Here is a 15,025-nt window from a genome sequence, read left to right on the forward strand (position 1 = left end):
CACCCCACCACACACACAGGTTATTTCTGTCATGTGTTGAATCATAGTGTCTTTACACCACAGTTTAGAAGTATACATTTATTCTGACCAGGATCTTTAAGGCACATTCAAGTCTATTTACAGGTCTTGGGGGTCTGACCTGGCTATCTGATAAACTGCCACAAGTAATGTGACTTCCACTGTCAGTTCGGGCTGAAGAGTATTGTTTTGGAAATGAAAAAAAATGTGTAATTAGTGTGGATACCAGACCTCTGTATTCTGCTCCTCATTACCACTTGAGGCTAGCAGCTCGAGGCTACAATACATCAGCCTCTACTAGCACAAGACACCTGAATCTCCAACCAAACTGTTGGTAATAAAGTTGCATTATGAGTAATGTAGATGCCAGGTTTTTACAATGAATAATAAAATGGACAATATCTCTGGTTTTGCTGCATCAATTTTGATTATATTTTTAACTCTCCATCTTGATTCTAACAGTGTTGAGAGACAAGAACGTTGATATTGGGTGCGGTTGGCAACAAAAAGAACTAGCAATAGAGATTAGGGAAAGTTTATTGTTAATTATAGGTCTGTGATGAGACAAACTCTTTCACCTACGGGAAAGTCCGACATACCAATGCACCTCCCCTGTCTTGCTCTCTGTCTCACTACACCAGGGCTCACTAGTTCCAGGTCTGACACTGAACTGTTTGTATTGGACATATATTTGAAAGTGCAAATCCTAGTGATACTGGGCTACTTGTACTTTATTAGCCATTGCAACTACATTAGCACTGATAGACAACATGACAGACAACAGCTAATTTGACACAAGTTTATAAGCTGTATGTGTTTTTATTTATTAGCTTTTGTTAATTAAGTTTGAATGGTTGATATACAATAGGAGCAGTCATGTCTTTTTAAAGTAGTGTTTGATCCACTTCTTACTTATAAATAATGGTAATCAACACACAGTAATGCAATTTTGACTACAACATATAATTTGGGAAAACATACTTCATGGTGTAACAGTTCTCAAGATCACTACTGATAATTACTGCTCTATGTTTTTACTTGTTCTTGGAGTCATATCACTGATTTGGCCATTTGTTGAACTTTCAGCTTAGCTCCTATTTCAGTGAAACTTCAGACCCACTAATTGCATGGTTTAGCCATCGTAGCCCACCACCAGCCCCCGGATTTCAGGGATCACAGCCTGATGTCTATCTTTCAAGGGAAAAAAGAAGTGATATAACCCTTACTACTGAAAAACCATGTTCCTTATCCTCCATACAGATTGTGTAATTACATGTATGTTTTTCCATGGTTTAAAGGCTAGAGGGATTTCTCTGGTTTATGCTCTGACCCATACAATTGGAAAAACAGAACCTTTTCTTGAGGTTTTGATGGAGAGATGTTGATTAGATTTGAGAAATACAGCCTCTATTCCCTCCAGCAGTTGGGGAAAGCAATTTTGTGCTGTTTGCTTCCTTGGGGAAGCTTGAGAAAACAATATGAAAATGATTTCTTTTTCTTTACAACAAGCATATTTGATGCTTGCAGGCAAACACTGAAATAAAGGCAAAGTTGAAGCCATTGTTTTTTTATGGACAGTACAAAGCTACCTTTTTTTATACTAGTGTATCTGTATTTTTCCTCCTGTTTTTCAGTGTGACCGAGAATATAAAGAGATGCAATGGTTGGTGTTGGTACTGGTACTGGGAGCTGGGAGCTGTTCCAGAGGAGGTTGATAGATATAAAGGTGGTAAAGAAAGGATGCACACATAGATGTGATGACCTTGAGATCGCTGTACTCGACAAATGGCACTTGAATCTTGGTGGCTCTCAATAGTGGACTGAACAGATGAAAGAGTCTTCCCCCAGATTCATGTAACTACAAACACCACCATCAATTCTCATCCTCAAGAGCCATTAGCAGTTCTGCAGAAGCCAGACCATGTTACACAAATACACACATGCTGACCAAGTCTACTGAACTTTTTAATGTAATGTCCTGTTGGTCAGATCATTAGATCATTGCAGAGTACTTTTACATACAGAAGTGATACAAAAACTGGGCCATGGCTCTACGGAACACTAACCTATACTGTACATATCAAATCCATCATTGAATTTGTAGGCTATCGATCCAGAAAGCATACTGAATTGCAACCACCAGAGTGTTTTAGAGATTGTTTTTATCCCCTATAACCACAGAAAGGCAGGGTAAAAAGTCAAATGACTACTGTGAGGGAATGAGAAGAGCGTAGGGATATGAGCTGTGGTTTGCTGTGTAAATACCTTTTGACTCTGTTAACTGTGTGTATTTGTGTTTGTGTGTGTGTGCATTCCTGAACAACTGAACTTGCTGTCCAGTGCAGCACAGACCGACTACTGCAAAAAGAAATACTTTCATTCTGCTGCTATTTTCTGTTGGGTTTTTTTCTACAAAGGGGCTTTTTTCTTCCTGGGAGAGTCTTTACTCTGCCTGATCTCTCTCTCTCTCTCTCTCTCTCACTCTCTCTTTCATTGCCTTCTCTTGTAATCACCACTGACGTGGTTTTCTGTCCTTTTTCTCATTCTCTCTCTTTCTTGCCGTCTTTGCAACCATATCTCACCACAAACACACAAAACAGACGAGACGTTGTGCGAAATAATATTTTAATAAAAACAGTGCGGAATGAAGCCAATATGAGTCTTTGGTTTTGGTTATAGAGCCATGACAACTAAGCTGGAGTTGCAGCTTTATCGTGATAGCTACAGGAAATCCTGTACATATTGAGATGAATATTTTCATGTACAACACTTAATAGAACTCATGAAAGTATTATTGTGGTCATGGTTACAGGCATTTGTTGGCAGTGTGTGTTCATATATGTCTTTGCCTTTTCTTTTTTTCCCCTGTCCTGAATCATAAAGGCAGTAGCACACTGTAATTGTTTGGGGTCCTGATAGCAGCCCAGGCAACAGTTCAATTCCCCTTGCTGGGAGAGAAGACTGAGAATTGATGAAGGCTAATCAAGCACTTATGTGCTTGTTTAGAGGAATACTAATCAGTCATTAGAGAGATGCTGATTAGTCAGAAACAATGTCTTTGTGGTTGGTCGCAGTGAATATGTGTATGAATGTGCATGTGTCCTTGTCCATTATTGATTTGTGAGTTTATACAGTCTTGTACGTGCATGCATGCACTCTGGCGTACTGTACTCGCATACTGCAACACAGGAGGGCCCTCAGTGCATATATGGAACCTTTGCACAATTCCAATATATTCCCCCTTCAAACTGTGGATTACATGATTTAGTGAAATTTAGTGAAGTTTCTACCTTTCTACTGTAGTGAAGATTAGAAAGCCCCCAAACACTGTGTCTATTACCTTCCAGCAACCTTGAAAATATCAAATAACAGCTTAATTGCATCTGCTTCAGCTTGAGTGCTGCCCTAAACTGAATACTGATTGTTCAGTTTCATAGAGCAGAACGTTATGGACAACTGAAACACAAACCTGAAACTGAACTCAAAGTAGGCAAAAATAATTCTGCCTGTCACTAGCAGGGTGCATGCCAAGTCTCCAGCAGCTCTGAGATCAGCCTGTTAGCACTCATCGACCCCCTTCCATGACTAACCAGCGACGGTTGCAGCAGCAGCAGCCCCCTGATTAGCCATCCAACAGCGCCTCAGCTCTGAGAGGAGCCAAGCTATATGGTCAGGTAGACTAATTGATCCATTTTACATCACATTTTACCTTGACTTTTTACATGTGGACCTTTCCATCAGAATAATAGCAGAAGTTTTGCAGTAAAGGTGGCTGGCAAGTGATAGTATTAATTCCATACAAATTAAATTTAACTTTGCACTTAAAGATATTTGATAAAATCCATATTAAAAACAAGTAAGCTGAATATATATATAAATAGCACCGTACTGTCCATGCACAGCATCTTTGTAATTAGTTAACTGTCGCTGACAGAGAAGTTTAAAATAAACACAGATGTTTTGAGGAGGCTTATGACCTCCACACTTGCAGGAGTGCCCCCGATTGACACAGCAGTGCACGTGCATGCTGCTATTAGTAGCTTTGTGTTTGCCTCAAGTCCTTCCTTGTTTCTAAGCCTTCTCTCATTCTTTTGTTTAAAATTTAATGTGGAACGACAGTAATAACAGCAAACCAAAGGAGGTGTTTTGGGGTAAAAAGTTGCCAAGCTCTATCTACAGCCTAATATCTCTTGCTGACATTTTGGATTTTAACCCAGAGAAAGTGAAGCGTCTATCGGCGTTCAACCAAACAAAACAGAATAAAGCTGCTTAATTTTATGTAAGACACCACAGGCCATCCATAGCCAGGACACACACAGCTCTAAAATCACTTTATGGTGCACAGTCCGCTGCAATATTAAAATGTTGCTGTATAAGCAAGGCTGGGAATGTTTAGAGGAACAGAAGCTGGGAAACTATTAAGTTGTTACATGACCGAAATTCAAAACATGAAGATATTTAAGTGGCCAGAATGAAAGCATTATTTTAAAAAGCTAATGAGATAGCACTTTTATTCCCATTCACAATGAACATTCAGCTTATGCCTACAAACGATCTTTTTCTCTTACAAGTTCTCTATTTCCTCCCAACCAAACAAAGCCTCTTTTAGTCTCTCTCACTACTGATGTAGAACAGTGAAACAGCAAACTTTGTGAAGCTGTGATTAACAGTAGCAGTCTGTGGGAACTTCAAAACTATAACCTTATTTAAGGTGTTTTTTCTTGTGCCTTTGTAGTTGTCAAACATGTGTGCAATTCATGCTCTTCATTCCTTGTGTCAGTTAATTCTGCTTTTCCAAATACATATGGACATAAAATCCACTAAAGTCAGCCTAGGGAGGTGGGTGTGGTGGATAGATGAGTCAAACATGTGTGAAAGACCAGCAAACAAATGCAGGACTTTCACACAGGAGACACAGGTTTGAGAGCAGTGTGACTTATTTAAAGCTTTAAAGAGGTCGTATTATGCTCATTTTCAGGTTCAAAATCTTATTTAGGGGTTGTACCAGAACAGGTTTACATGGTTTAATTTTCAAAAACCACCATATTTTTTTCATACTGTACATTGCTGCAGCTCCTCTTTTCACCCTGTGTGTTGAATGCTTCGTTTTATCTATATAGTGATACATCTTGTCTCTACATGATCTTTGTTGGGAGTTGCACATGCGCAGTTCCTAGTTAAAGACTACTAGCCAATCAGAAGCAGAGAAGGGCGGGTCAGTGAGAAGCAAAAACGGCTTTGTTTCAGCTGTACATGTTGCCAACCAGCTTGGCTGGAGCAATAGTTTCAGAGTGGTGAGTTATTAATCTGTAACAAATGTATCTTTCATCCATAAAGTTTGAACTGAGCTCTGTCTCTACATCACTGTAACAACTTTATGTCCATTGACTGCTTGGAGGGTAACTAGTGTTTGGAAGGGAGAGAAGAGGTGTGCTGCAGCTCATTGTTTTTCCACCAGTGTTTTTGAGGGTGTGTCAGAGTAGCCGCTTGTCGAGCGTTATATGAGGCACATTTAGCTTTCATCCCTGTGTCATCACAAGGATGAAAGGGAAGAAGCTGGACTACAAACAAGCTGTTTTCAAGCGGTTCAGAGCAGAGTTTTCTGTGGGAGATGGGAACTCCCTTTCGGGTGGACTTTTTCACTTTGCAAACCTATTACATGCACAAAAAAGGTATATAACTCAATAAAAGAGAGGGGAAAAAGCCAAAAAGCATAATACCATCTCTTTAAGTAACATTATGTAGGAGACTTTCGTTATATGAGTGAAGTCCAGTGGCTTACGTAAATTACTAATTTTAACCCAAACCACGCTCCTTTCCTAAACCTAACGATGTAGTTCTGTTGCCTAACCCAAACTGCAACCATTGGTCACATATTTAATGTTATGTGACTTACGGAATGTACTTAAAGTGAAGGTGAAGCGCTCATAATGGCTCTGTGTCCACTGCATGTTCAGTTTGTGTCTGTGTTTTGCTTGTACACTGTGTAATGGGAGCTGGTCACTCCCATCATCCCTTTGTAGGTTTCTGGAAAAGATGGAGGGATGAGCCAGATTGGCTTCACTGAACCAGCTCCCTGACAGGCTTCTAAAATTGCTTTAAACACCCTTCCATCACAAGTTTGTTCTCCCTTCATAGTCTATCAGTAGTGGGCTGTAGACCTGGCTCTGTTTAGTCAGTCACTGAGGGCCCAGACCACTGTAGAGCTCGGCTCTACTCTGATTAGACTGCACACTCCCCATGGTGCTTCTGATCAGCGGCCATACTCGTCTCTTACCATCCATCTCTTCATCCCACCCTCTGTTTCCATCTCTCTGAGCTCCATCGCTCTCCCTTTGTCGTTCTTTTGCTCCTTCTTTCTCTCCTCTCTCATTCTGTCCATCCATCCATCTGTCCCGATCTCTCGGGAGGCCAGCCCAATTAACCTGTTTAAACAGCCATCTGAGCATCCCATCCATTCCAATGTGGCTGTGTGAGAGAGAGCCAGTTCACTGAGCCAGGATCCCGGTGCCAGGCCCCTATCTGCTGCCCTCCCCAGCCTCCACCTCACCTCCCATTCCTCTCTCCTCATCATCATCATCCTCTTCCTCCTCTTTCTAGTGCCTCCTTTCTTGTCCTCAATGGGCCTGATTGGAGCAGAGACCAGGACTGGTAAGAGTGGTTTCTTTTTGTTTTGTAGAGCAGGGTGACATCTGATGCAGTCAATGCACCATACTTTTTAGAATTTAAACGACTGCAGCTATAAATTCTGCCGCCTCTGGAGATCTCCACTTTAGCAACTGCAATCTGCCTATGAGCTTTTTTGCTCCTTTCTTTTTCCTCTTAACGTACTTTCATTCATTTCACTGTCTCTCTGATTTCCCCCTCCTCACACACTCCATCCTCCCGTCAAATTCTCCCCCCCTCCCCCCTCCTCTCACCTTCTCCCTCTCACTCCTCAGCTTTCTCTCTCTCTCCCCTGACTGTATCCCTTTCTCACTTCCCTTTCAACACTTGTCACCTACTTCCTGTCAGGCTGTCCAGAGAACACCACAAGAAGGTCACAACTCTTTTCAGCGTTGGTCTCCTCCTTGTCCTTGTCTTGTTGGAGGGAGTAGGGAACTTTAATTAGAAAAGTGGTGAAATTGTGAAGATGGAGCTCAGGATGTGGTATCATCCAAGCAGCACACAAAGCACCATTCCACTGCCTTTCAAGAAATTGTGATAAAAGAAATCATGAAATATATTTCCTCACAGTGTGAGAATGGGCATAGCATTCTGTAGTATTGGTAACATTGCAGGGGTGTGACTGCTCATATTGACTAGACAGTGGAGAAGTGCTAGGCTGGCTACTTGGTACACTGGGGTCTGTGTTATTTGCCAGATCAATGCACACCCTGGTCCCACTGCTTTCGACGACTTGTTAATGTGCAGCACTGTGCCGTTGGGCTTTATTGCTCTGTTGTTGGCCGATTTTATAATGTCTCTTATAGCTGTATTGACCCAGCTGACTAAAAGAAATGGGTAGAATTGGCACTGTCTTTTTCTTTAATTGGTGCAAGAACAAGACCCTTTGGGTGCTCTATGCGCAGCCTGTCACTCCATTTGTGTGTGGGTATTGGTGCAGTTAGCTCAGCTTGTCATTGTTGAGACATGCAGGCAATCATAGAAAATAAATGCCTACACACACACACACACACACACACACACACACACACACACACACATACAGAGGCTGATTATCCCCCTACAGTATATACACCGCTACTTACCTCATTATTTAGTGGCTCATCATCATAGCTCACTTGGTTTTCCACTGCAGTAACCCCTCAAATGTAGGCAGAGCTGATTGTTATAGAGACACTATCCCAGCAGTTTGGAAACAACACACTTGAGCTTTTTTTTGGTCTTGAGAAGGTGCAGCCTTTATTCACTGGCAAACTGTAACCTACACTGTACATTTACAACTTGACTTGACAACTTCACTGCTCACCCTTTGCTCTGCACCGCACCTATTCACCGTCACTCTCTGCCATTCTCTCTCTTGCTGAACCACTCACTATGCACGGGTCACGCGTTATTTACACAAACGGCAATTTGGCTGGGTTACTACCTCCACTGCCAGCTCAAAGGTGGAACAATAATGTCTCCCCATTCCATGTTCATACGCTTTATACAGAATAAAACCTTCTGGCCATGAGGTTCTAACCATTGCAAGGACACACTGATTTCTGTAGTGTTTTTTTTATTTTAACAATAAATAACTAAAATAAGGATCCCTTCTTAGATGATAGTTCAGACCCCTGTGATGATGCTTTCTGTAATATGGTTTAAGATATCCCCTTCGATTACCCCCTTCCTCAGTCCTGCACTGACTTGCTTAGAGATATACAAGAAAATAATTGGAGGACAGTGAGAGAAGGCACAACAGACCACCTGCTGCTTATATTCTTTTCCAGTGTTTGACTGTTTCCCAGATACCAAGCCTTAGAAATACAATAAAGCATGCTTTGAGTTTGATTTTTGACTTTCTCATTGTTAAATATAATCAGGCCGGCTTCCAAAACCTTATTCGCACACACACGTGTTTGCCAACTGGTGTTTGCTGTTGTCGCCCCCACCTTTGAAATCTAATCTTCGAGAATCTGCAAAAATGATGGTAAAAGAAATGAGATAGGATTAGATAAAAAGGAAAGACAATGAGACAAACAGAAAACAGCAAGCACACTTTTTAAGGGGTTTGTTTGGGAGAGAAATGTTCAGCTACACAAAGAGAGAAACAATTTGATGAATAGCAGAGACTTGTCTGCCTCTTGGGTTGATGTAATTCATCTCTTATGTCCTGTCTCCTCCTGTCTAGACCAGGACAGCACCTGCTACACAGTGGACAGTGTGTTGTTGAAGAGCTGTCCCCTTTGACTGAGCTGTGAGTGGCTGTCTGGACATTGGGCCTTAGAGTGAAGGGTACTGACATGATCACAAGCATACTTAGGACCAGACAGAACAAAAAGCCGGATTTACTCACAGTTTGGATGTAATACATAGCAATGGAAACCTTATTTCAGCTGTTGTAGAGATGTGGGAAGAGAGAAACTGCTACGGCCTTGAGCACAGGGTTTCCTACGATGTGGCGTCTAGACATTGTAATCCCAGAGAGGAAAGGCTGTGGGTGCCTCGACGGAGGAAGGAGAGGCCAGTATGGGCTACACTTGTCTGTGACTCATCTTCTTATGAACTATGCATTTTATAAGAAATCAAACAGAAGCGTGCCCTGAAAAAATTTGTAATTTGGGTTATTTAATTTTCTGTTTGCATAAAGTCTGTCAATGTATTCAGAGCCCTGCATATGGGTTATTTGTGTGTGTATTTGTCTTTCTTTGTTGGGCAGTAATTAAAACAAACCTTTGTTGTTCATACAAATACACAAAATGTTTACATGGTATATATGCACTTAAAATACTATTACTATTTTTTTATGAAATCATTTTGGGGGGAGTTTTTTCTTATTCAGTGTAATCTGCTGTATAAAATGTGAAGCCACAACATGTTTTGTCCATGGAACTTATGACAAAGGTAAAAACTTTGGTTTGATGTTTTATCGCTTCTTATGAAAAGTCAATAAGGAGGAAAAAGTGGGTTCAGGTCATTAGGTATGAAACATTCAGAATTCTGAATCAAGATACACAGGTGCACTGTTCAAATAATTTTCAGCTACATTGCCATGCAACAAAAAGGCTTTTACATAAATATAAGCCTATCTCAAGCAGGTTTTAACTTTCCTCAAGCACACACTGTATACGGATATATATGAAATGGAAACCAATGTGATGTGTGTGAAAGAAAGCTTTAGAAAATGGATAGCAGGAATGTAAAGTCTGTGATTTGAAGAAAATTGGTGGCCATCTGTGGAAGGAAGAAACCATTCAAATCCATCTGAAGTCATTCCACTTAAAATATATTTTGCAGTGAAATGGTGACGTGACGTGTTAAGTACTGCATATAGTGTTTGTGGTTTTCATATAAGGCTTCAGTTTATCTCATCTCAGTATAAACACAAAGTGTAGATAGAAAAGGATTGGATGACCTGTGCAGCAGTCATGGTGAAGGTAGATGACCTCATGGCTGAGAGCTGAGTCGAACTGCCAGAGATAACTGGAGAAAGACCAGAAGTAAAGTGATTTAGCCTTCAGATTAAAAGCTAAAAGCATAGTATTTGTCACTCTAGAAAAAAGAGTAGTACCATTAAATGCCACAACACTAGGGAAATCTTTTTTCCCTTACAGAACAGTACAGTTTAAACATTTGTAGATATGAATGCACTGTGTGGGAAAGAAGCTGACATGTTTAATGTTGTGCAGAATACTCCCTAAATATATCTTAGTTTCCATTTTGTACTTTGTCTTTATTTAAAGAGTTCTAACTTTGTTTGTTAATAGGGGTTTTATTTATATTGTGGTCAGATCTTCTTATTAATTCTAGTAGTTGATTACCAGATATTCTGCTTGGTCTGCCTACAAACAAATTCAGTTGCAAACTCTAATCATGTTTCACCTTTTCTCAAAAAAAACAAACAAACAAAAAAAAAACAGCGTACCACACCATCAGTTCAATTTCTTTTTCACACGCAGCTGGAGAAAATAACATTCAAGTAGTCACTGTAATATCTACCTCCTATACTGAAGTGTGTGTACTGCAGTTGTACTGTGTATGTGCATGTTTGCATGTCTGTTAAAGCAGATGTGCATTCATACTATATGCCATACTTTGTGCCCATTTCATTCACTCAATTGTCACTTTAATAAACTGTGTAAATGAACATTATATTCAGATGTTTCTCAATTCTCTTGTCTACAGTGAAGTTTGATGACTGCATGGGGAATGAAGCAGTGGTTTTCCAGAGCAGTGACCCTATCTTCAGCGTACGGACAGATGGGTCCATATTTGCCCGGGGAGAGGGAGCCAGCCTGGACGAACCAGTCCAGTTTAAACTGACAGCAAGTGGTCCACACACACATGTCTGGGAGACTGTGATCCAACTGGCACTAATTGACCCACTTTCATCTCAACAAAATGAAAATGAGGTGAGTTATACACTTACTGCACATGAGCACAGACGTACACAAATATCATGCTTCAGATTTCAGTTACCATCCCAGAGCTTCTGCTTCCTATCAATTTTCTCCAGTGGTCTGGTGATAGTAACAGCCAAGAATCAGGTCAAAACTCCTTGGGGTTTTAGAGAGAGAGAGACCGGAGCAGAGAGAAGTAGCAGTAGCACATGGTTAAAAGTGATAGAATCACACTGCCACAGGGAGGGAGTATGATTCCCCTCAGCCATAAGCTGTTATTGGAAAACATCCTGTGCCTTGGATACTCCAGGGGTCCTCGACTCTTCCTCCTCTATTTAAAAGATGTAAGAGGTTAGGCGAGGACTGAGCAGCCTGAGCTCAACTGTCCCCATGACTACAGAACCACAAGCCCAGATCTGATAGTCAATATCAGCACAAGTGTTAATCAGATTAGGTAACGACAACACACATGATTAGTGGCCTTTGTTCACTAACACAGTGCAATTGTAGACATCTCATACAGGAGTAAGTTCCTGATGAGATCAAATCTAGATGAGACAGATATAGAGATAGAGACATAATGACTGACAAGGATCTGAACCAGCTGTCACTTACTGGCCATAGAAACCTGCTACATTCTTGTAGCAGCTAAAAGCTGTGTAAAAGTAATTGACATCATTAAAGGAGACCTATTAAACTGCTTTTCCAGTAGTATATTGAAGTTCTGTGACTCCTGTATGGTAGCTTTGCATGATTCAAAGTTCAAAAACTTAATTTCTATCTTATACTAGCTTTTCATGAAGGCCTTCATTTCAGCCTCAGTCTGAAACAAGATGTAGATACTCCTGTCTCTTTCAGGCGCCCCCTTTCAAAGCCCACTGTCTACTGATTGGCCAAGACCTGAAGCATATTACTAGTCTGTTTTGTGCCGCTGAACGGTACAGACAGACTGAGCGTTGCTGTGCGTAGCAAATGACCATACATACAACACTGGCTCCGTCTAGCTCCATGTGTCATAGAACGGTGCCGGACGGATTTCTTTTAAATACTTCAACCTCATATTTGAAGCTTTGGCCATGTTTTACATGAACATCCAACATTGTAACATTGTAGATAAGTCATAAAATATGGAAAAGCATAATAGGTCTCCTTTAAAAAAGCAGCTATAATCAATGTATTTTTAGTAACAACAGGTTTTTTTTTTTTTCACTTTTAGTGATAAGCCCACAGAGAATTATCACCTGACTCTGCTTTTCCTGTCAGCTCTACAGAGCATTATAGCTCCTTTTAGCACATTATAGTGATGTTGAACCCCACAACTGTAATGTTTTGATTCATGCCAGGGATGCACAGGGTGCCAAAGTGCTGTGAAGCTGGAGTTTCTGTTCCCCTGATATTTTCCCTCTACATGATGAAATCAAAATCTGCCCATACAGTATATAATTGTAGCACTGCTGTTTGTGATTTTTTATATTACATACTTATTCCACATATTTGTCAGTTGTGTCTAAACAGAGAGCAAGAGAGACCAGCAGACACACACACACACACACACACACACACACACACACACACACACGCACACAGGCAGGAGTGAAACCCCTTCCTGCAGATCATCTCACAAGGCGACCCTTTTAACTTCACTGCTGCAAAAGAAGCGATGCCCTGCTTATCCATTAACATGTTATAAATTAAGGACGTTATTATAAAGAGCAGCTTAACGTGTGATTAGAAAAGAGCAGAGAAGCAGAATCGCTTGTCGACCAGCGTAGAAAAATGCACTTCTTGTGTGAACAGCCAGGTTACTGTTAATGCGTGAATTGACCTATCGCTGTGCTTCTGCCTCATCTGTGTAGCAGAGAGAGTTAGGAGAGTGTCAGAGTGGGCCTTTCGCTTTTGATTAGGGGTGTGGTTTGAGCAGGAGGAGATAAATTAGGCACCTGTGTGCTGGGGGGGAAGGGGAAGACAAACATTTCATGCATGGAGGAGAACAGAGGAGTAAGAAGTTTAGAGGAACAAGGAAGTTTGCTGAAGTAACCCAGTTTTGAGACATCATGGCCTTGGAGTGAATCTGAGACGCATATATTGGCAGCTGTTTTCAGCAAAAAAGCGCTAAAAACCTCCTGTCCACTACCTGTCCACCACCAGCAAATAGACAAAGTTAGCGAGTATCTGATTAACATAGTTAAGCATTTAGCTTATTTAGCCAGATATTTCCCACTGGAGTTGGTGGAGAACAAAACAAAGCATAAAGGTGAGGGAATATTGGATTGTTTGGTAACAAGTTCACCATATCATCTTAAAAGGATACCCTTTTTATCTAATGTTACCAATTACTGTATTAGTAAATTGAGACTCTTATTAATTGAAAGTAATTTTTTCCAGAACCAATTTATGACAAAGATTTTATGATAATTTGAGGACTTAATTCAACTGTTATTTACTTTACCTACTTATTCCAGTTCTTGGTGAAGAGTGACTGCATCCCAGTTACACTAGGCCAGAAGGAAGTATACCCTCTTCATAGGTCATCACTTTATTGCAGTGCTAAGCCAGATACACAGACACTCTTACACCCAAATGTCAAATATGAAAACAGAGATCTTGACATCTTAACATTTTAGATGGAAGCCATTTTGAACTGTACTGCCTTCACTTTGAGTCTTGAGTTAATCATAACCTGTAATGAACTGTGAATTCTGAAGTATGTGTAAGCAAAGAGATGAAAATACTGTAAAAAAAGCCATCTAGGTTAGTTTGAATGACTGAAAGGTATCTGACTTTTACAAGTATTCTCCTCCTAAAAAAACTACGGGAACACTTAATCGTCACAGCATAACTGCATAATTCAATTAAACTTCTGGGATATCAATCTGTCCAGTTAGGAAGCATAAGCGATTGTGAATCAGTGTCACTGACAAACTGTCAGAAACACACTCAATGAGTGTGGCATAAGGGCCCAACATCCTCTAGTGAAATCTGTGCTCATAGCCAGCACCGTGCAGCTCGATGACAATTTTCCAGAGAACACCAGAATTGGCATGTCCGCCATCGGCGCCTCATTCTCCTCACAGATGAGAGCAGGTTCACAATGTGCACATGTGACAGATGTGAAAGAGAGGAGAGGCTGTGGTGAACGTTGTGCTGCCTGCAACATCCTCCGGTTTGGCGGTGGAGGTTGGTCTGAGGATGCATATCCTTGGAGGGTTGCACAGACCTCCAAATGTTGACCTACGGTACACTGACTGCTGTTAGGTACTGGGATGAAATCCTCAGAGCCATTATCAGACTTTATGCTGGTGCAGTGGGTCCTGGGTTCCTGCTGTTGCAGGACAGTGCCTACACACTCTGTGGCTTCAGTGTGTTGGCAGTTCCTGGATGAGGCCTGAATCCAATTGAGAACCTCTGAGATGTTATGTATTGGTGCACAGACTGTCCAGGAACTCACTGATGCCCCGATCCAGGTCTGGGAGGGGATCTCCCAGGACACACTATAGCCGCTTTTCGACCAAAAGTACCAGGGACGTTTAAGTCCCCAGTTTTCTTTTCACGGAACTAAAAGGTTCCTTCAGCCCACTGTTGTGTGCGTTTCCACCGTGGTCTAAAGACCTGCGAAGATTAGGCAAATTAACCAGCTAACGTAGGCTGTAGGCCTATACGCCGTACAAAGCGATGCACAGGCATCATTTGTAACCACTATACATGAGCAAAATTTAGAAATGAACATCAGATTTGATTTGAATATAATGAAAAACTATAGACTTTGCATGACTATTACAAAAAGCTTTTTGTGTGGGAGCACTGTTTAGCATTAATTAACGAGACCATGGTGGCCCGCCATAGTCTAATTTGCTCTGCCATAGTCTCAAAATGAAACGAAAATTTTTTACACATCTCATAATTACATTTCAGACCTCTAACGTTGTGTTTTGGGCCGCTGCTCTGCGCCACTGTAAGCT

The 15,025-nt window shown here is 41.1% G+C and overlaps 1 protein-coding gene across 5 annotated transcripts in view; it reads left to right on the forward strand.

Annotated features, from left to right (window-relative positions):
• LOC123974933 (cadherin-4-like) overlaps positions 1-15,025 on the forward strand; it is a 259,907-nt gene that overhangs the window by 167,930 nt on the left and 76,952 nt on the right. For all 5 annotated transcript variants that reach the window (XM_046055968.1, XM_046055965.1, XM_046055967.1 and 2 more), the window contains one exon: positions 10,852-11,078. In XM_046055968.1, the coding sequence (XP_045911924.1) occupies positions 10,869-11,078 (210 nt within the window). In that variant the 5' untranslated portion in view covers positions 10,852-10,868. The remainder of the gene's footprint in view (positions 1-10,851; positions 11,079-15,025) is intronic.

The sequence above is a fragment of the Micropterus dolomieu genome, linkage group LG08 (genome assembly GCF_021292245.1).
Source record: "Micropterus dolomieu isolate WLL.071019.BEF.003 ecotype Adirondacks linkage group LG08, ASM2129224v1, whole genome shotgun sequence".
NCBI lineage: Eukaryota > Metazoa > Chordata > Actinopteri > Centrarchiformes > Centrarchidae > Micropterus > Micropterus dolomieu.